We start from the raw sequence: 23,463 nt of genomic DNA, 5'->3' as shown, positions 1-23,463 counted from the left end.
AGGGATAGAGTTTATAGTCATACTCTTCAGTCTGTCAGGGATTGTCTGCACTCTCCCACAGATAGTCTGTAATTGCAGACTCAATGCTCAAGGAACTTCTTCCAAAGTCTATTTATGTGACATAATTCACTAGTGGAAAAATGAATTGTAATCAAGGTTAGCTGATTTGGTAATGCTTTTGCCTTTTGTTTCTGCTGAACATCACTTCTCCAAAATGGCTGAGCGGATGCAAGTTGTGCAGGGAGTTTTGCCCTTAATGTGTCACAGTTTTTCTTCACAGGTTTTAATGAAACAACTGACTGAGAATGGAACGCAATTTTTTCTCTCTCTTTTTGTCTTTAGACGCTGCAGCGCTTTGGTTGACGATAAGTAGCAGTGGAATGATTCATTTAGCTCAGACTGAATGATTTGTGGTTTAGTGTTTTTCAGATTAAAAAATCAATCCTAATTCAGACAATGTTTATAAATCTTGTCTTTAGTAGACGTTGGCAGCTGAGACGTTTTGTAAATGGTATTATATCACCATGAACTTGAAAACATTTGTAGGAGTATTTGTCCTGGCAACCTACTCATGACTTTCCAAAAATAACAGTTTTGATACTCTGGAAGTGTTGTACTAAACACATCATGAATGCGGTGTGGCTTTTCATTGATGTGTTTTATCATTGACTTGTCCAGGGTGCTCCGTCCCTCATGAACAGCCAGACCCCAGCTCTCACCCCTATAAACCCTTTAGAAGCTCACTTTGCATAAACATTTACTGGAGGTCTCCTGAATTTGTTTTTTATTAACATATTTTGACTCTTGTGGAAGAGTGCCCATAGACATTCTTGCTTTTCTTAAAATTGACAGACCAAGACATGTTAGAAATTTTAACTATTTCTGTTCTGTTGGTTGTTTTGGCTTTTTTGTTACAGGGTCTATAAATCAGTGCTTCAACTTTTGTATTTCACTGGTCACATTTTACAGACTATTTCCCTGCTGTGTAAGAAATTGCATGAATTTAAAATGACACTGTCTGTGCCATGCTAGTCAGGCAGTGCCCCTTCTGAGTGTTTGTTAGGAAGTATTTTGTTTTCACAGCAAGCTCACAATGCTGAATGTGTTGGCCTGTTTCATATTGAAGTCTTCATTGATTCCTTAACAATGTCAGAAACCATCCTATTGTTTACTGTAGAGCTATATTAAGAATCGTTGTTGTTTTAATTAGGATTGCAAGGAAAAAAGGTTTCTTTTGATTACAAAAAACTGTAGATTCTGATTGTTTTCAACTACATCCACTGATATGGCCATAGGAGTAATGTAGTTGAAGGAAAGGTGAGAGCTTTAACTGTCTAGCCAGTGTTTAATTTGTCTTAGTATTCAATTTAAGAACTTTGTTGTATCAATAAACACATCTGGTGAAAGTAGACTAGGATTTCACAAGCATGACCACAGAGTCAAATATATGAAGTGGGTGATCTAAGATTTGCTGTTTTGGTTGATGGAAGCTAAGTGAGTGAGCGAGTGAGTGATTGAGTTTACTTTTGCATCGCAGTCAGTCCTGTAACATAACTGGAATATTGCTCAGGGCACCATTAAACACACAAAGCAAAATATGGCAATGCAATCTCCAAAGAACAGGATAAGTATGTCTTTCTGCATTGACTGTTATTTCCCCTGATGAAGCGGTCTAGAAAAGACCTTGAAATGTTGTGTTTGAAGAATTAAAAAGAAATTTTATTTCATAACACTACCAGATATTGGTCAAACAGGATAAGTAGTTTCTTGATTTCTCACACCTCAGAAGAAACAAAAGACGACAGTTATGTTTCAACATTAATATACTGGTTTCATTTCATATTATCCAGCATTCATCACTATGGCAACTGGAATTGTCACTAATGGCACCCATTTTATCAAAAGGGATGGTTTTGGTGGCATCTTATATTGATCTTAAATTTGTTGGCCTGTTTCATGGTCACCATGGGGCAGCGGGGTAGTATAGGTTAAAGTATTCACTCCTTGTACCCTTGTGGGTTTAATTCCCCACATGGATACAATGTTTGAAGCCCATTTCTAGTGTGATATTGCTGAAATGTTTCTAAAACAGCACAAAGTAAACTCAGTCAATCACTCTGCCATGCTACAGTTTACATATTCAAATAATGCTTCCCATACTCTTAATAGCATGAATAATAAGGAAGGACTCCATCTAGGTTCGAGCATGATTTTGCAAGACCAGATTGTCTCAGCTTTGGGAATTAAGGAATGTTCAGGTCTCCATCTGAATTACTGACTGTATTTCTATTCTCTATTTATTTCTGAGACGAAATATCAGTTAAAGGTTGTTGTTGATGGTGAGATTGTCGGAGTGCATGAGGGATAGCTCTAATGGTTCCATGGTAACAAAAGTAATACTAACATGGGTAGGTTAAGATAACAGGTTAGTGTTGAATAGTGTTGAATGTAACTGCCAACAGCAGTACAGCTATGCAACACATCAGACTATAAATAATGAAACTTAAGACAACCCAGTCAATGTTTGATGGTATTAGTGGCACCCCCCCTGAGAGGGTATATGGTCAGAGTTCCGCCTACAAACCCTGCGTAGGGTGGCTGGGGGACTAAGTGCTTTATGGTCATAAAGTTATTTATAGGTCATCCCCTCCCACCATATAGTTCAATAGAGCTGACAGTCTGTGCCTGGGGGTCATGTTGTTAATTAACATCCCCATCCCCACCCCTTCCTCAACCTGTCACAGAGTTCACACTAACCGGGATTAAATGTCTACCTCTACCCTGACCTACTAGCACCCCCACCCTGAGGTATCTCCCCTAGAATTGTCTCCTGCCTCATCAACTACCTGTACCCCACCTATGAACGACCATCACTCTATCTTCCTCACCTGCCATCATCCCTACCCTCTACCCGATTGACCATACTTCCCCCTGCCCCACCAACCGTTGTCTACACCTCCCCACCCCTACCAACCATATGTTTTCACCTCTCCGGCACCACTAACCAGCTTTCATACTCCACTCCAACCCTCTACTCCACTATAAGAACTACTTCCTACATGGAATTATATACTGTTATGACATAGCTGCCCTCACAATAAGGCCATTTACTAGTTCTTTAACCCTCAGGTCATTCCTTTGGAGGATCTGTCACCCCTTCACATTCACCCTCATCCCTAACCCTCTCCAAGCTGTCAGAATCTGCTGTGTTCCCTGGCCTTTTATCAGTGAGATAACACTGATCGGGTACAATTATTATGTGTGTCTATGAATTATAGCCTTGCCTTTAGTGAGATAAATCAATTATCCCATCTTCTATGCTCCTATAATTACTACATGTTGGTCTCAGCAACAAATATTCTTTTCTGAAATGCTATTTTATGAACAATTGTGATTTTGGTATTGTGATATTCTTATATTTTCTTATTTATGTATACTTTGCGTATTGTAAACTTTTTGTACTTTTTAGTCAAGTTATGAATCTTTATCCCATTAACTGTATAAAATAGGTTCAAGTCAAATAATAATTTGGGGCTATTGAGGGCAAGGCAGGAAAAACCATTATTACCTCGTTGTAAGCACAACCAAAATTAATAGCTTCAGTTAACGCACTGACATAAGCGTTTGAGGTAAACATCCCCTTGTAGTGTTATAACGAGGTGTAGGCGTAGACTGCACCAAATACAACACAGCACTGTGTGGCCATGTTTTCCTGCTATAGAGGGCCTCACCCACTCAGATGTAAACACAGCTATCGACCAATCATCTGCCCTACTTCATCAGGCATGACTCTGATGTAATGTGAAAATGATCGCCTTCCGTGCCGCTCCCAACCACTCCCACAATTCCCCTCTCCATGCGAGCATACCACCACTGTCGCCTGACTCACTGGCTCACCCCCCTAAGCTATTGAGGACAATATTCAGCCAAGGGCAGGCACGTCCCACTAGTTTAGCTCAACCTCAGTTTGTAACTAGACCTCACTGTCTTCAGTAGGCTTTCTCAATACTAAAACTTGGATTTGTGTGTAAAAGCTGCACTGGAATACCTTGTGGATACAGATTATTCAGAGATGCTTTTTGTGAGTATATTGCCAAACATAAGTTTTTCTTTCGAATATGGTGGCACTGTTGAAGTTTCCTTGATGAAAATCTTGGCAAGGGAGTGGCCTTATATCGTTTGTTATGGCAAGATTCTGTGTATTCAGTGCTTGTTTGAACAGATGTTACGTTCAGTACCACCTCTGTAAAGTTAACGGTTGTCAATTAGAATGCATGTACTGTCTACTTCGTAAAGATTTTGAAAAGCTGAGGGTCTCAATGTTTGGGGGCCACCTTCTTGTCAACACTGTCTATTGTTGTCAACCTTTTGAGAACGTTGGATTATATTGATACATTTCTATGAAGCATTTATGATAATATTGCCTCAACAAATAGAATAATTTCATTATTATTTGATATACTTTTGGAAAATTATACTGAGTGGGTGTGGATAAAATATATCTTTATCACATTTGATTTATTAATGAGAGGAATTGGGTGTGGTCTCATTGCCATTTATTTTCATGAATTCTAAGACAGCTGTTATAAATTGAACGATCTAGTTTTGATTCTCACACTTTTATTATGATGCATTCAAAATAATCCTTGGAACAAAAAAAAGTGTGATGTTTCAAAAATATCCATTGGAATAGAAAAGTGTGATGTTTAAAAAATATCCATACGTATAGAAGAATGTGATGTTTAAAAAATATCCATTGGTATAGAAAAGTGTGATGTTTAAAAAATATCCATTGGAAAAGAAAAGTGTGATGTATAAAATATTTTAATTCATTGATAAGTGGCCATTTATGGTTTTAAAAAGTCTTACAACTATTTGTTGATATTGACTTTTTAAATATCTATTGGTGGCAGATGTTAGATGTTAAAAAGGTATGTATGTACAAGCTATTAAAATGTTGAATTTTCATTAATAGTACACTTACAACTTGTTAACAGGTCTTATTTTTTGTGGCCTTTGAAATATTATAATAGTTTATTATAAAACTCCTGTTTCTGGTGTTTCTCGTGATGATACTGCTGGAATTTGGCTAAGAGCGATGTAAAACCATATGTACTCACTAATTTACTCATTATTATAAAACTTCCATTTTGTTGTACTGAACTAAAGTATGACATTAAACTGGACATACTCATTTATGTGCTTCAATACTTTGAATTTTGTTATATGTTTTTTATACCTTAAAGCATCTTTTGTACAAAGTGACATGTTACAGAAGGCTGAAGATTGTAAAGCTTGTGGCAAATGAAGTAGTTTAGTATTGTACACGTAGCAAGACAAGTCCATACAGAAAACTCAAACTTACTGAAAATGATGACAAACGACTGGCCAGTAGCCAGTGTACAGTGTACATGTACCAGTATTAAAGAAGTTGTCATCCATATACACTTATTCTATCTATCTATATACCAAATTATTATTGTAGGGTAAGATATTTATATGGTACACATATCCATGTAAATATGTTGTTGTTTTGTTGACGTGCCAGTTATAGTAATTAAGAGACTGTTTCAGGGTAAGTTGTCATAATATACATGAAAATACATAATAATATACATAATAATGCTTGACCACTCATAAATAGGTAAATTAGTTGTTTAGAAACACCCACCCCACCCAGATGTAAGAATCGACTATCAACTCACAGCAGGTCCTGACCTTTGCAACCTTTACTCCTTGACCTTACCCCCAGAGCCCTCCTACACAAGTAGTATGTAGTCATGATTATTTCTGGGTGCTGGGTTAGTCTAGTAGTTGAAGGTCTGGGTTTGGTTTTCCACAGGGGTATAGTGTTAGAAGTACATTTTTGGTGTGTGCCTCTGTGATATTGCTGGAAGATAAGTTAAAGCGGGGTAAACCCAAACCCATTCATTCTTCCTGTTTAAAGTTGATTTCAGTTCTCTCAGGCTTCTGCTGCATGAGATAATACCTGGATGCTTTTGTTGTTGGCAGTTAACAATTTTCCAGCTATTTGTTATCAGTCAGTTAATAATAGTCCAGATTATCCAGATAATTCATACAACTCCATTCAACAGTAATAGTCTACATTTTGATTTTATTTGTACTGAAAAGGTTGGATGGTGATGCCAGCATTTTAAAAACCAACAATACTACCGACAGTTACATAAGCTAACACCCACTCTCTAATCAATTTTGTTATGTTTGATGAGCATTGAGGAGGTAGATGAATGGTTAAAGTATTGACTTGGCATGACAAATGCTTGGGTTTGTTTCCCATGTGGGTATAGATTAGGAAATCATTACCTGGTGTCCACCTTGCTGGAATTCTGTTGAGAAATAACTTTACAATAATGTAGATCTTTTTTAACAAATTATTATATTTCCTTCACATTTACTGAAAGTTTCCATCCCAGTCGGGGCATCATGTTGCAGCGATCCATACATACACTCATTAGTTAGTTTGGTCCACGCTACAGAGTATCATGATCTTCCTGTGTGATGGACTCGCAAATATAGTTGTTTTTTTGTTGTTTTCAGCATTCCCTTGACACCATGACGGAAGACTGCAATCCTAGTGCCCATACCCATCCTGATAATCGTCGAGACATTCACTGCGACATGGATGGTTCCAGTGGCACCAGCACCCCTCAGTCCTTATCCCCTGGGTTGGAGGACCCTGCCTACCCAATAGACAGTATTCCTGAGGGAGTTTACGCCCCCACGCCCATCGAGGCCGATTCCAGTATTAACACAGTAAACTTGAACAAAAGTTTACATCGACCATCTCACCAAAACGACGCAAGGTACAACCTTATAAAGCTGAGTCAGATCAAATCTGCGTTTGCTAACCGCAGCCCTAATCACTCCAGTAGTGGAACTGTGGGCCAGATGTTTGCGTTAAAGAAGCGCATCAAAACAGAAGCGGTGAACGGGGACTATGAGGTGGCTTTTAACTGCTCAAATTCAAATGGTGCTGACGATGTAGTGATTAAACAGGAGCCGATTGATGATGAGGAGGAGGAAGAGGATGATGATGATGAAATGGATGATGAAATTGAACGTGTCCACGTTCCCGTTACTAATCGTCCAGTGAAGAGAAATAAAGACGGAAAGGTTTGTATTTTTATGTCAGTTTTACAGAATTGGTCGTCTGTCAGGTCTAGAAATTTCTTTTCAGGACTATCCCTCTTATGCTTCAATTTAATGAGACTAATGTTGAATGTGTTTTTTCAATGCCAGTTTATTTATTGGTCCATGAAATAGAGAAAAAATATTTTGTACAATACCTGTACTGATATGTGGTTATTTTGAATACCTAACTATAAATCAAGCAACAAGTGTTATTCTTTAACTTTTGCAAAATATTGGATGAAGTGACAAGCAAGTTCAAATTTTTTGTAACATAATGAAGTCAGCTATGAAAAGAGAGTACTCGGACTAAAGCTTCTTTAGTCTGAGGCCTGTAAGCTCTTACCCGTTCTTGTCAAAAGATGCCACAGAAATGGCAAACAAGTGTCAACAGTTGTTGCTGGCAGTCTGAATAGCTCAACAATAGGCAACCATTTTGGAAAATCAGATTCCACTAGAAACCTATAGTGTTTGTTTTAACTGAACTTTAAGCCATTTTTCTGCTGTAAACATCATCCCAAGCCATTTTCTTGCTGAATGACAATTGTCTGTAAAATTGGTCTGTAAGAAATTGATTCTGTACCAAACAAACCAGTAATAGGTACTAGTAATCAGAGAATGTAATCACTTTATATTTTTGCTTATTTGTTAATGTAACAGTGAAAACTGAGCCCCTTCAAAGGCTGGCATTCTGGGTCCATTTTCACAAAGCTGTTGTTATAATAGGCACTTCCAGATTAGCATACAGTGAGGTACTTTTTTGACAAAGCTCTCGTAAACCTAAGTTCTTGCTTCTTTTCTCGTAGCATTCATACCTCATATACTTTAAAATAGGAAGTATGAATGCTGCAATAAAGTAATAAGATATCTTAGGCTTATGAGAGCTTTGTGAAACTGGTACCTGAATCGTATGCTTATCTGGAAGTGCCTACTATAACAATACAATCACTCCACGTAATGACTTAGTTTGTAGTACACACTTGGCAAGGCTGGTGTGTGGTCATGCCTAAGAAATCGTTTTTGGTAAAATCCAGGACAGACAAATATGTCAGTGACCTGGTTGTGTTACGGGGTCCCAGGTGTGACTTTGCTGTTTGATGTGGTGTCAAACTCAGTTACTCAGTGGAGCAGCCCTGGCAATGAAGGCTTTCACTCATGACACTGTAGACCCTTCGTGTAACTGTTACACAACCACAACTTCTTTGTTTTTTGCCATATTTCCATATTGGTTTGGGTGGTGTGTTGTGGGGTGGTACAAATCAGTACCCTAGGTTAGTAGCAGCCTTTGGTGGTCAAAAATGGTTGCAACATGGATCAGGTTAAAAATATTTCTCATTGGTTTACTTGATGGATTCACATCGCATCTCAATACAATGGATCGTGCATGTAGTGTCAGTCAGTTGATTGTTAGGTCGAGAATGGTTTATTTACCTGAGAAATATTGCAGCATATGCATTAATCATCATGTCATGTAAAGCAGATTGATACTCAAAGTGAGTTCCTTGTTTTCGAATTAGAATTTAGAAGCAAGAAGACATACCGCTGGAGTTGAACTTTTTGCATCATACATGATTTAAGAGCAAGCTGTCAACCATTGATTGATTTTGGTTCATAGCTGAGACAGTGTAGTCCTGAAATAGCTGATATTCAGGTGGAGTTATAGTGTGTACATCATTTAAGCACCTGCTTATGAAAAACATACAAGACCTGACTTGAAATTGATGATATGAAACAAGCTGGCAAAATATGAGTAAAATAAGTTGGAACTATTTGAGATCAGGGCTGCTTCACAGATGTTGGATCACAGGTGATGTACACAGTCACACAGGTGGTGAAAACAGTTTTCCCCAAAATATGGTCACCATGGCTGTTGATTCAAATCAGTCAGTTGGAAAAATGGCTAATGAGACCCAAACAAAAATGACTGAACTAATAAAAAAAACATGTAATGTATTTTCTGATGTATTGATTTGTTTATGGTAACTTTTAATCCTGTATGTTCATGCTGTTGCTATATTTGAAAGAGACTTGTTATTTCCCATATATCTGAAATCATAAGTCCTTTTGATTTTGGGGAGTGAAAATTATCCACTTGTAAAAACAGTTGACCAGAAAATAGGTTTTTCATGTGCGATCAGACTGTGACAATTGCAGAGCGTCCTTCACATACTTGCTGGCTGGGTCTTGTCCTGTAGGCTAGGTGGTTTGGGGACTTCACTTCATTTGATGTGTCACCTGATGATGCTAAGGACCCTAACGAGGACATGATGAGAGGGCTTGTTGTCAGTCGTCTCCAATTAGCCACGGAGCCAGTTCATCAAATACCAACCTTGTTCCAATAATGAAAAACTGTCATAATCAAAATGTGTCTCGAAATGTGTGTTGTTTATTTTCCATGTTATTCATGAAGTTATGCATCTTCTATAAAGTTTGCTTCCATAAAATAAGTTGCTGTTACAAGCTTGATAGCTCAGTGAAACAATTTATAATACTGACAAACACTTTTGTGGAGTTTACGGTAACACATTTCCTCCGGGAGTCGGTTTCGCCCTGACATTCGTCTCAAGTGTTTGATCCTAGTACTTACATTTCCCAGTAGGCGATGTGTCAGTGTGTCGTCCACCGCTAACTGTGGTCGCCGTGGCGTCAACAGCGCTGTGCCAACAACGACACGGGCTGACGAACGACAAGAGGCCTTGTTGCCTGCAGCTACTCAAGATATGCAGGCGAAGGAGCTGGACTCTGTAGGCACACTTTCCTGTATTTGTTTTTTGTCAGAGAGGAGTTCCAAAGACCACTGCCCAGTTCAAACAGTTCACGAGATGGTTTTGTATAAAAAAGACCACACCTTGATGAGAAATGTTTGAATGGGAATTTCTTTAAACACTAGTGGGTTAGAGAATATGTGATATTTGAGGTCAGAGCTTGCATAGTAATATATGACTCAGAAACAAGGCATGAACATCTTTTATATACTGGCATATAAATGCCATGCTGGTTTCATTAAGTTCTGCTATTTGAATGTTGGGTAGAAAATAGCTTTAATGGAATTCCATGTCAGGATTTTGGAGTTTTTCAAAATTAACAGGTTCAGGTTTAAAACTGTAAATGAATCTAGTAAATGTTGACTATATAGCCTCATTTTAAAACTCATCCGTTTCCTAAGATAAGTGGCTCATCACGTGGCATTAATGTAGTGGTGGGTCACCATTGGAAACATTGCAATCTTCCCCTACCATACACATCCTAATAAACTGTCTCAAATATTAACTACGTTGAAATCTCAGGCACACAGTGTAAGCTGTCCTTGGTGAGACAGCTGAGGTCTAATGCCAAAGTCAGTTCGGGACCCCTTGGGGTTTCTGGGTTGAAATAGTTCTGAAGTATGGGTAAATGAACTGATCAGTGTATGTCATCTGATGCTTATGATATGGATCAGTGCATTTAATGCCAATCAACTTATATTTTTTGTTTCGCAAGAAACTCTGAACATACAGATCAACATTAATTGCTCTAATTCCTCGTGCTAGTTTCATCTATTATTAACAGTTTAACATCTTTTTTAACATCTATTATAATCAGTTTCAACTCACCATCGACATTTAATCCGTTTGTTGTTTTAGTGTTATATTCAGGAATCACAAGTACTAGAGTTAAACGTCAGTTCTGTAGTTTTAGGTTGAGGAAATGACCTGAGTGGTTTCTGTTTCATTCACTGTACATCAGGACACGTTGCTTCATGTGGCCACAGGTCTTCATTGGATGTCACAGGAAACATTAGGCCAGAGTAAATAAATCATTAGTTTATTGTTTACCACACCCATCCACCACTTAATTCTCCCTCTTGCCTGTTTTTTTAATTTGGATGTGTCATACCCACTTTTCAAAGATGTCTATTTGAGGCAGATGTTTTTGAGAAAGATAAACCTAATAATTATTCAAAAGAAGCGATGAACAATAACAGGACGTAAATGCATCTTTTCTCATTCAAATGAAAAGATGACGTATTAATGAGTTTTTATATATTTTGATAATTTTGTATTAATGCGTCTTTTTTTCTTGATTGTTATAGAATACATAATTATTGTATTAGTTTTTTGATTGACTAGGCGCTGTGTGTAGCCTAGCGGTTAAAGTGTTCGCTTGTTACGCTGATGAGTTCGTAAGTTCGATTCCCCACATCGGATACAAGTGTAGAACCCATTTCTGGTGTCACCTGCTATTATGTTGCTTTAATAGTGCTAAAAGCAGTGTAAAACTGAACTCACTTTCTCACATTTTAACACAAAATGTATTGAAAGGTCTAGAGATATATAATTTTTGTGACTATCTAGTAATGCACAGTCTGACTCCAGCACGAAACTGTAATGAGCATAGTTTTATCCTCCATTTTGATTTTATGTTTATTTTCTTGTGATATATGTTAAATAGGGCAACTCTGTGTCTGAAACTAAATATGACTTTGAATAAATACCTGGTAGTTTATTATGAAGATCCTGTTCAGCACCTGAGTGAAATATTTGTACATCCTTTTCCTAATTTTTCAAGCTATAAAAGCTTTCAGTGGAGATGACTCGAACATGTTCAGTTGAAACTGAGGTTTGGAGGGATAGCATGGTGGTATATGCTAAAAAAACAGGTTCAACTCATGTATGGTGACGGGGACCTTCCTTAGTGACCACACAGTAATTTGTCTTGAATAATGCCAAGTTCAACTATGATCACCAAAGGCATAGGGGTAACCAAGTGTTCAAAGTGTTTACATTTCATGCCAAAGACCCAGCCAGGTTTGACTCCCCACATGGTACAATGTGTGAAGCCCATTTCTGGTGTTGCCAGCAGTGATATTGCTGGAATATTGCTAAAAGCCTCATAAAACCTATTCACTCAGTCAATTATACTCAGACTATTAGAGATTGGTGTGTGGGGTTTTAGGAAGTCTGAACTCAAAATATTGTAACAATTTTGCTGGAATAAAAGTGGCATAAAACCATACTCACTCACTCACTCACTTACTCATTCATCACCATGTAATAATACACAACCAGCAGCTAAAACTCTTTCAATATTGACAAAGATTGGCTATGTTTTCCCTGCAAGACTGGATCTCCTGGTCATGCATGATTGGACCAACAGGTCTCCAGAAGTCAAACCAGCCCTCTCTGATGTTTGATAAGCGTTTGACAACAATTTGACACCTTCACCAATTCCCTGTCTGTTGTTTAACGGTCATAGACGATAACATCCTGGGGAACTTTTTACAGTTTCATCGAGTCAAGCATCCTGTACGCTCACTTCCTTCAATTGGGGCGCGCTCTGTTGACATGAAGACTAGGACAACACCACCCGTCCTCTGATTAGACGCTTGAAATTTGTCTTTGCAACGATACCCATTTTCGGACTGCTTGATTGGTTGGGCTCTCTGAAAAGTGTGTGGAAGTTTGCCGAGGTTTTCACTTAATAGCAGCCAAGCCTCTCCCCTTGTAAATTTGGATACCATCCACGCTTGCACTGTTGTACTGTATGTATAAGGTGTGGCTAGCTTTCCACCGCCTATTCACAGGGCGAGAGGGAAGTGTAAGGATGCACATGTCTAGTGCAACTGCCGACCATTTTGCCTGGTTATACTGGGAACAACAGACTAAAGTAGGTTTTGGTGACTTTTTTTTTTCAAAATGGTTATACTGCAAGAGATTATTTTTATTACTTGTTTATGAATTTTGTTTGTACTTGTTCGATAATTGATTGAGCAGACGTGTGAAAAAATGACGTCTGCTAGAAATGTGAAGGAGTGTTAACTTTATGGAATAGCTTTATTGTCAGTTGTCTTGAAACTGGTAGAATTCAGTAGTATGTGATGATTCTGGAATAAAATATTACTCACGCATTACTGAGAAGCAGGGTAGAAATTGTTATGTTTCCCTGGGTGTGTACATGTCAACAAGGATATTCTTAAAAAAAACACCAAAGTGTTATTCAAAATTTCCTTTGAAGAGGATTTGTATCACAGGAATAGTTAACCAAGAGATCAACACAGAATTTGATAGTGTAGATTTATGAAATCTAAACGTGAAAAAGCACATATTCACAGCACACCAGGAGCTGAAAGTCTGCAGGCGGCTCGCTGGCCAACGACCCGTGAAGTTTATCACGCTCCACTTGTGCTGTCGTCACTTTCCTGTCAAATGACTAAGTCCTTGTGGAGTCACCTACTCAATACAATATTTCATGTATCTGCTTCTGACTCAAACATGGTGATACCTCGGTGTGCCTGCCGCCAGTCTCTCTACATGGCCGATGTGAGTTGACATTATCCCGTGTGACTATGGCAATCACAACGTCCTTCTGCCATATATCATGTAAATATAAGCCTCTCTGGGGGGTTGTGCTCTGCCATGGTGGCTTGATGTGAGTGTACATGGTTTTGTTTGAGCATGATGATGATATCTGAGACTATTTTGCCAATATTGTATCTGTGACTGAAGGTGGTACGTGTGATACTTGTACATGAACTGACATTAGTTATTTTATTGCAGCCACAGACTGAACCTGTTGACCTGTCTGTCAAGCGAACACTAGGACTACCAGAGTTTGTAGCGGATATGCATGTTCATCAAGGGCTGGATTTACGCGTTGGAAGAAAAGGTGGGATATCTGTATAGCTGTGATGCTAAGGTTGATGGTATACATAGTGACTATTGTACAGTGTGCATACGTGGATTTGGGTATAACTGTGAGATTGACATGTTGTGTTGGAAAATCAAAAACAAAAACAAAATTAAAATAGCTCAAAATCTGATTTAAAACTGAATGTGTTCTATCATAACCATATTAATAAGGTTTAAAAAAATCCTTTGTTAGAAAACCAGAGGTGTATAACATGATTGTATACATCTGAATGAATTTCATTAGCCATTCACAATCCAGTATTTACGTTAGTCATTATAGAATGCAATGTATCTGATGATCATTTGGATCTTCAGGAATTATGAAGCTGATGTATATTTGTAGAACAACTAGCTGTACTTTCAAAGAATCTTTTGTGTATGGTTGATATATCTCTCTCACAGATGTGTGATAAATATGAATTTGTTTAAAAATTCGCTGAAGGTGATCAAGTTGATATATATCTGTACAGAAACTAAATATATTTTGACAGAATGGATAAATATCGACAGCAGCTAGCTGTAGGTATTAAAGAAATATGCATCTCTCCATATATCATGTAGGCATAATTCATTAAGTGGATATATGTATGTGAACAGCAACTAGGTGTTTGTTATAAATTGTACAGTACGGTTGTTGGATATATATATATATAGCATGGGTTTAAGTTGGTTATCATAAGTGAAATGTTCTATATTTAAATACAAGTAAATGTTTGCTTGTGGCATCTCTATTTCGGGGCAGTTTCTGGATTAATTCTGTTCATTATTGCTAATAATTCTGTAAACGATGAACGGAGAATCTCTGAACATCCTGTGAAACTTATCATGTCCTAGGTACATTGTAATTACATGTATTTTATTATTTCTTGAATGACAGTTTTTTTCAGAGATTTCTGAGACAGTGTATACAGTAAGAAATAATTAGTGATTTCTAAACAAGGACAATGCTTCATAAGGCTGAAACAGACATTGATTACCTCATCTTTCAGAAGACAGTACAGGTTGGGTTTTCCTTAAAACTATCGTATGTGGGTTTTTGTTGAAACTTAGTACTGGAAACATGCTATAGAAAACCTTGTGGAACACAACCATAATGCAGGTCCTGGGATTGGCTGCTGTTTATACCCAAGCTTGCTAACTTCCTAGCAGGGCCACACCTTGACATGGTTACATTCCCCTCTCTCACGTCCCAGCACTGTTGGTTCAGGGACCAACAACACCTTTGCACTGTTTGATGGTTGCTTTGAATTTTGAATTGCTGCTGTCCATCCTAGAAGTGTTTGTTATCTGTAGTGCCTTTTCATTCAGCAGATTGATTGCCTTTCAACATTTTAGGAGTATGTTTGAAATGTTAATGTGATGGGTTTTCCTGCTTGATAAGCAGATACTGCTGAATGTTTTTTACCGAAAAGATACAGCTTGCTTTATTTGTTACCGTACTGAATCTTTTTCCTGTTGCAAGAATTTGAAATGGTGTCTCCTATCTTCTTGGTACCTCTTACACAACATGGTAACTGATGTGAAAGTAGATGTTGAGGTTATTTCATCACAGTTGTTACTGTTAACGTATTGTATTAAGCAGTCATAGCACTTAAGTGATCGTAACGCCAGTGTCATAACATGGACTTCAGACAGTCAAAGTGCTGAGGGTTATTTTTGATAACCAGAATTCTTACTGTAATTATTGTGAAAAGTCCACAAGGTGTGTAAAAAATTGATGAATGGGGTACGTATTTAAACCAAAGATGTCAATATAAATTTCACTCACTCACTCAGTACAGCCAATACAATTTGTGTGGATCATGATGGCTTTCCTACTTTGATTATGTAATATATACTGCCTCGTTGAGCCAAATATAATGTCAGGTATATGTGATTAATGCATAGGTGATTGAAATGTGTGATACTGATGATTGTGTGTATTCTGTGCCCTTGATATTACTTGTTGTTCATGCTATCAACCACTAGTTTTATCAGTCAGGTCATTCCACAGAGCAATTGTAATGTTATGAACTGTTGTTTTTCTGAAGTTTATCATGGACTTATGAATGTTGTAGTGGTATGAAGGCTTTGTGGAGTCAGACTCAGATTGGGACAGGTCAATCACGAACAGGGTACTGGATCCAGGCAGTTCCAGTTTGTGACTGCATGTTCAGCTTGGTGGGTCTTGTTGAAAGCAGTTGACAGCAGTTGCCTGACATATTTACTCAAAGTTGGGACTAAGGTTTTCAACATGTTGAACCAAAACATCTTTTTTTTTTTTTTCGGCAGTGCAAACAATATCGAACAACTGTTTATTCTCCTGCCAAACTATTTTCATTTGATTTTGGAAACACAAACAAAAACTGTTTTGCTCACTTAATTGAAATTTTGTAAGGTATGATTTGACTGTTGTTATCCATGTTATGTGCTTTACTGTCTTGTGTCCAAAGTTCCATCAGTTTGGATCATTTGGACCCGGGTTTGATTCTCCACATGGGTACAAGGTGTGAAGCCTATTTCTGGTATCTTCTGCCATGATATTGCTGGAATATTGCTAAAAACGGTGTTAAACCATACTCACAGACTCATCACTTGTGCAAGCTGAAACCATATGTTTGAACCCTAGTTTCATCTTGGTTATGTTGTTAAAATTATCGTGGATTTCGCTGGTGTGGTAAAAGTTACTAAAAATCTTGAGATTTCCTCCTGCAATAAGCTGACATGTTATAAGACTCTTCAAAGCGGCCTTGACCGAACTGACACTTGAGTTTGAAATAATTGTCACCATATTTTTGTGCACATCGCTCTTTGATCAAACTTACCAGCAGGCAACTGATTTCCGTGGTAAAATAAAAAAAAAATATTTAATTTTTAGGGTAATTGTTTGCACAACTTAAACAGATGGTAAAACATGGAAGCCGAAACTTGTTTCACAATGATCATACTGTTGTCATGACAACCTTGCGTAGAAGACCACCCCACTGTCCAGGGGAGAAAGCATCTTAATAGATAACTGATGATCAGAGGTATGAATTCTGCAGATCATACCCAATGATATTAAAATATGGAATTTGTTATTACCCTGCCTAGTGCAAGCCAAGAAAGATACAAACAGCTGTTGTTTAAGGGTTAAAATATTGTGCCTGAGCCAGATGGCCATGTTAAACTGCTGCATGGCATCTGCATGGACTTGCACAATATTCTGCCCAAGAAGGTCCGGGTTAGTATTGATCTTCAGTAACCCATGCTACTAACACGATTGCATGACTGGGTTGACACAAGTAATTATTTCCCAGATTCACAGATTGATGCTTATGCTGTTGATCACTGGTTTGTCATTTTGCCATTTTGCTGGAATATTGCTGAATGTGGTGTAAAACTAAACTTACTCCCTCACTTCAAAATGATCACTCATTGAATGGCCCCTGAAATGGCTAACCACATAACAACAAGGCCCGGTTTCACAAAGGGAACAGAGCATTAAGGTGATGGTAACTCCCATACTGTAACGCAAACTATTGACAGGTGTACTCATCATGTAGGGGTTTGATGGCTTTGTAAAATGGTCCTTAGTGTCCCACTGCACGATGCAGTCTTGTTGCTAAGAGACCATAACCCCAGAACGATATCATTGACTTATGATACTATTTACGCTAAGATCACTTTGTGTTACAGCAGCAATACTTATTAGTGGTTGGGATGACGTCATATTTCCTGAGGGGCAGTGAAGTAGCCAAACGGTTAAAATGGTCACTGGTTAAACAGGAGACTCAGGTTCTGTTCTCCATTTGGATACAATGTGTGAAACCCACTTTGGTGTCACCTGCTGTGATATTGCAGGAATATTACAATAAACAGCAATATAACCCTACTGACCCAGTCACCTCTGCTTTGTTTATACAAGCTATGGTTAAATCAAAATTGATCAGTCATCATGGGAGAAACAGAAAATTCCAACATTTGAAGCTTTCTTCCTTGTACCTTTTTCCCACAAGATCACACAGCTTTGTCAAGTCTAGAAAATGTTGTTATATCCTGCGATAATCTATATTTAAACATTATAGGTATTATGATAGCAGTCTTTATTCCCTTAACTCTTTCAGGTCATATTTGACCTGTGTGAATTTATCTTCAAATTGGAGAATGCCAGCATATGCCATTGTCGGTGAGGTCCATGGAATGTCAGAACTACTGAGAATCTTTCCATTCATCTACGTTATTGATCTTACTTCTTTTTTACCCAACCTGTGAAGGTCCCGGGGTAGAATAGGCCTTCATATGCTTGCCTCTATGCTTGTCGTAAGAGGCGACTAACGGGATCGGGTGGTCAGATTCGCTGACTTGGTTGACACATGTCATCAGTTCCCAATTAGGCAGATCGATGCTGATGTTGTTGATCACTGTATTGTATGGTCCAGACTCGATTATTTACAGACCGCCGCCATATAGCTGGAATATTGCTAAGTGCAGCGTAAAACTAAACTCACTCACTCACTTTTTTTTACCCAAAATTGCTTTTTGGCATATTTTTGCAATATGTCAATCTCACAAGTACGTTGCTGGACACACGTTCTGCCCACCATAACTCTTCTGTGCACCAGGGGTGGTGGGATAGCCTTGTGGTTAAAGCGTTTGTCTGTAACAATGAAGACCCGGGATCGATTCCCCACATCGGAACATTGTGTGAAGACTATTTCTTGTGTCCCCGATGTTGGTGGAATATTGCTAAAAGTGGTGTAAAACTAAACTCATTCGCTCGTTTTTGTGTATTGTTGACAAATGAACTGGTTATATACAAGAATGTATTTAATCAGATTGATACCTTTTACCTGTTTATCTTTTATCAGTCCGAAATTACTTTTTTTTCTAAAACCTGTTTCTCACCTTAATGACCTTTGCATCAGCACTTAAGTGAGTCATATGCATTTGTCCATAAAACTGCCGGTAATGTCACTCCTGACAGTACAGTTGACAAAGAAGGACTTTCGACGTCATTGCCAAATGTGGAGTATCTAATGTCTGTTTCAAATAATGATATGAAGGAATAGGAAATTCCTCAACAAAGAATAAGTGAGGGATGATATATGTCACACACCTAGCTAAGTTGGCTGTAATGAATGTGTCATATACCTAGCTGTGTTGGCTGTAATGATATATTCCATATACCTAGCTGTGTTGTCAGGGATGATATATGTCACATACCAAGCGAAGTTGGCCATAATGATGTGTGTCATATACCTAGCTGTGTTACTGTAATGATATATATCATATACCTAGCTGTGTTGGCAGGGATGATATATGTCACATACTAGCTGTGTTGGCTGTAATGATATATTCCATATACCTAGCTGTGTTGTCAGGGATGATATATGTCACATACCAAGCGAAGTTGGCCATAATGATATGTGTCATATACCTAGCTATGTTGGCTGTAATGATATATATCATATACCTAGCTGTGTTGGCAGGGATGATATATGTCACATACCTAGCTGTGTTGGCTGTAATGATATATGTCATATACCTAGCTGTGTTGTCAGAGATAATATATGTCACATACCAAGCGAAGTTGGCCATAATGATATGTGTCATATACCTAGCTATGTTGGCTGTAATGATATATATCATATACCTAGCTGTGTTGGCAGGGATGATATATGTCACATACCTAGCTGTGTTGGCAGGGATGATATATGCCATATTATAGGCTGTTGGCTTGTAATGATATATGTCATATACCTAGCTGTGTTGGCAGGGATGATATATGCCATATTATAGGCTGTTGGCTGTACTGATATGTGTCAATATGCCTAGCTGTGTTGGCAGGGATGATATATGCCATATTATAGGCTGTTGGCCGTACTGATATGTGTCAATATGCCTAGCTGTGTTGGCAGGGATAATATATGCCATATTATAGGCTGTTGGCTGTACTGATATGTGTCAATATGCCTAGCTGTGTTGGCAGGGATAATATATGCCATATTATAGGCTGTTGGCTGTACTGATATGTGTCAATATGCCTAGCTGTGTTGGCAGGGATGATATATGCCATATTATAGGCTGTTGGCTGTACTGATATGTGTCAATATGCCTAGCTGTGTTGGCAGGGATAATATATGCCATATTATAGGCTGTTGGCTGTACTGATATGTGTCAATATGCCTAGCTGTGTTGGCAGGGATGATATATGCCATATTATAGGCTGTTGGCTGTACTGATATGTGTCAATATGCCTAGCTGTGTTGGCAGGGATGATATATGCCATATTATAGGCTGTTGGCTTGTAATGATATGTGTCAATATGCCTAGCTGTGTTGGCAGGGATGATATATGCCATATTATAGGCTGTTGGCCGTACTGATATGTATCAATATGCCTAGCTGTGTTGGCAGGGATGATATATGCCATATTATAGGCTGTTGGCCGTACTGATATGTATCAATATGCCTAGCTGTGTTGGCAGGGATGATATATGCCATATTATAGGCTGTTGGCCGTACTGATATGTGTCATATACCTAGCTGTGTTGGCAGGGATGATATATGCCATATTATAGGCTGTTGGCCGTACTGATATGTGTCAATATGCCTAGCTGTGTTGACATTCACATTATAGATGTTGACAGTTTTTATGTATCTGTATCTAGTATTGACACATGTAAGGCACTACAGACAAATTGTCCTTGAATGTAGGTTACCACAGATGAAAAACTGTTGTTGTACTTGAACTGAATAAATGACATTTTGCTGCATCCAAAATGTGGAACTGATTTTATGTGTAAAATGCTATCAATTCATGCACAGAGGGTTTCAAACCGGTTCTCCAGGATTTCCCCACTCCTAAACTGCATTTCAAACATCTAAGACCAGAACAAAACCTCCAAATGGAACTAATACGTGGTATTATTGTTAGGAATAATTCTTTTAAAAATGTAATTGACTAATATACATTAATTCATCTGAAAATACCTGTGATACAGCATCACTAAATACCCCTGATATTATTTCAAAAGGAAGGGAAGTGTTCCCTTGTGCATTATTTATCACATACAAAGGAAGGAAATACAAGGATGTATGGAGAATATTTAATAACAGAGTGGTTTAAATATCGTCTTTATTGCACATGTTGCCTGGTGAGTGGCAAGGGGGACTTCAAAACATGACAGCATTGTCAGCCATGGCCTGATAAGTCTTGTGTGATATTTTAATGACAATTTGAAAGAAGTCTACTTTAGAAAGTGCCTACTTTAGAGGAATCGGCCAAACAATAAGAGTGTAAAGTTCTTACCTTCCCTTATGTTTGGATGCATTTATGAAGCTTTACATTATCTGATATATAGTCATTTCACAAATGTGAATATTTTTGAAATTGTATATATATATATTTTTTTTCTTTCTGAATAGGTCAATATAGGGTAACTGGCTATTTTACTTTATTTCTGTTTTTTGTGTTTGCTTGCGTGTGTAAGAAATCCTCCCCAATATATTTTTCTTGTTTGTTTTCTAAATTGTATTTTCATCACCAAGCCCTATTGTACAGAGCAATAACCGTAAACCAGCTGAAATAATGAATTCTGTGTGGGTTTAACAGATCTGTACGGGGTACAAAGGTCAATTCACGAAATCTTAAATGTAGATTGTTCATGACAGTTGAGTGTTGGTATGGTTGAATATGGTACAAGATGGATGTAAGATATTTGCAAAGCAATTCCACTAGCTGAAGCTAAGTCTTTTGTGTAACGAGGATTAAATTGTCTTGCAGATGAAGATCACCCGAATGTTTCTGTCGAATCTGTCAATAAAATTGGCTCTGCAGCTCTTCTGTCTCTGAGGAGGATAAAAGAAGCATCTGAGTAAGTGACAAATGTGTCTTCTTCTAGATTATTGTAGTGAGTACATGTGCAAGAGGAAATGAAAAGATAGCGAGTTTGGGAATGTTAAGGTCATAGTATCACAGACCTTGGTAATAAAGTCGCATTGGAGAAATGCAGGCTCATTGTGTCCAGTTGTATGTTGAATTTGAAGTTTTCTCAGGCATGTCTGAATATGACTGGTTTTAATAAATGCATTAATTAAGCTGGATGATGTGTTATATAAGTATATGTTTTGTGTTAATACTGTATATTTGCTGCTCTTATTGTAGTAGGTGAAAATATATTTGATTTAACAATTTCTGCTTAGATTCTCAGAATTTTGTTAAGGAATTTAATGTGTTCACACAATCAAAATTAATGGCCTATAAACTGTGGGCAGTTATTCTCAAAATGTCTGTATTCAGAAGATGACAGAATTCCAGTCTTATGCGTATTATTGTTCATTCTGTGAATGCATTGCCAACTCATACCTAGCTAATGAATTATTTTAGTTTGCAAACATCTACTGATATTTCTGCTGAATCCGTAGAGTCATAACATGCACATTTGTGGGTTTTGAATGCTATCATGGTATTTAAGCTCCGCTTTTAAGAGGGCTGTTCTTTAAATCCATTTCCTCTTTCAGGCAGTTCAAATATTTAGAAAATGGAGGGCCAAAGAGTTCCTACCCGGTGACCATGGTTAGTAAGACAGATCCCTACTCAGACAGTCAGAAAAAACGGAGAGTCCATCGATGTGACTTTGAAGGTTGCATGAAGGTTTACACAAAGAGTTCTCACTTAAAAGCACATCGAAGAACACATACAGGTGAGCAACACTGATTTTATTTGTCTGGGATGTCATAAGGTCATTCTTTTACAGAGATGACACTGTTTAAACATACCCAGGATGATCTGGGTTAGAACTGGTCTTTAGAAACTCATTAGAGGTGACTACCAGAATTGGACGGTCAGGCTTTTTGAGTTGGTTAACACATGGTTAATATCGTATCCCAGTTCTGTAGATTGTTGATGTTGATCACCTGATTGTCTGGTCCAGATTTCATTAGTTGCCCACCACCGCTGTACAGCTAAAATACGTCAGTATACTAACAAACGACAAACTATTGAGAGGCATGTTTTGACTACTTTAACTGAAGTCCATCCTGCCTTCTGGCCAAATCCATGTCTGTTACAGTGTGATGAAACAGCAACATACCAGTCATGTGTGTAATATTGCTTCGAGAGGGTATTCAGGCAAGTTAACAATGATGCCAGTATGCAAGAGTGGTGTTGAAAACACCTGTATTGAATTGGTCCCCCTGAATCTGCCGAATGTGTTTGTTCAGCCATCTACTGAGAATGTCTAGGTGTTGCGATGACTGTGTGCTGTTCCGCCCCCAGCAGTTGCAGTGAGAATGACAGCTGTCTACTCGATTGTGTGCTTTGACGTTAGTTTGTAAATTATTAACTTGTTATACAGACAGTCAAAGGAAGATTCCGTTAGATGGGAAGAGAGTGTCAAAATTTGTATATTTCTTTTTAATTCAGTGACAGAGAGTACTTCTTCAGGAAAGGGATGGAGGCCAAGGGACCTAGTTAGTGTTAGGAAAGTTTGCTGAGAAATAAAGTTGTTTTAGCATTTTTTCACCCAACAGGAGTAAAAGTATTTTTTTTTGTATTGACACTTTCTTCAAGTTAAAGTCAAACACACCTTTTAATTATTTGAGTTTTGTCTAGATTTTTGAAGTTACATGAAGGTGTTTTTGTTGCATGTTCTTTTAATAGCACTTGTGATATTAACTTCTGA

At 37.9% G+C, this 23,463-nt stretch overlaps 1 protein-coding gene across 1 annotated transcript in view; it reads left to right on the top strand.

Moving 5' to 3' along the window:
- The window catches only part of LOC137274391 (Krueppel-like factor 12), a 55,853-nt gene that overhangs the window by 20,977 nt on the left and 11,413 nt on the right, over positions 1-23,463 (top strand). Inside the window, exons 4-7 of the mRNA XM_067807552.1 lie at positions 6,559-7,134; positions 13,686-13,794; positions 21,564-21,654; positions 22,301-22,482. Coding sequence (XP_067663653.1) covers positions 6,559-7,134; positions 13,686-13,794; positions 21,564-21,654; positions 22,301-22,482 — 958 coding nt within the window. The remainder of the gene's footprint in view (positions 1-6,558; positions 7,135-13,685; positions 13,795-21,563; positions 21,655-22,300; positions 22,483-23,463) is intronic.

Source organism: Haliotis asinina, chromosome 2 (assembly GCF_037392515.1).
Source record: "Haliotis asinina isolate JCU_RB_2024 chromosome 2, JCU_Hal_asi_v2, whole genome shotgun sequence".
NCBI classification, from domain to species: domain Eukaryota; kingdom Metazoa; phylum Mollusca; class Gastropoda; order Lepetellida; family Haliotidae; genus Haliotis; species Haliotis asinina.
The sequence above is the reverse complement of the archived record's forward strand: the minus strand, read 5'-3'. Positions and strand labels throughout refer to the sequence as shown.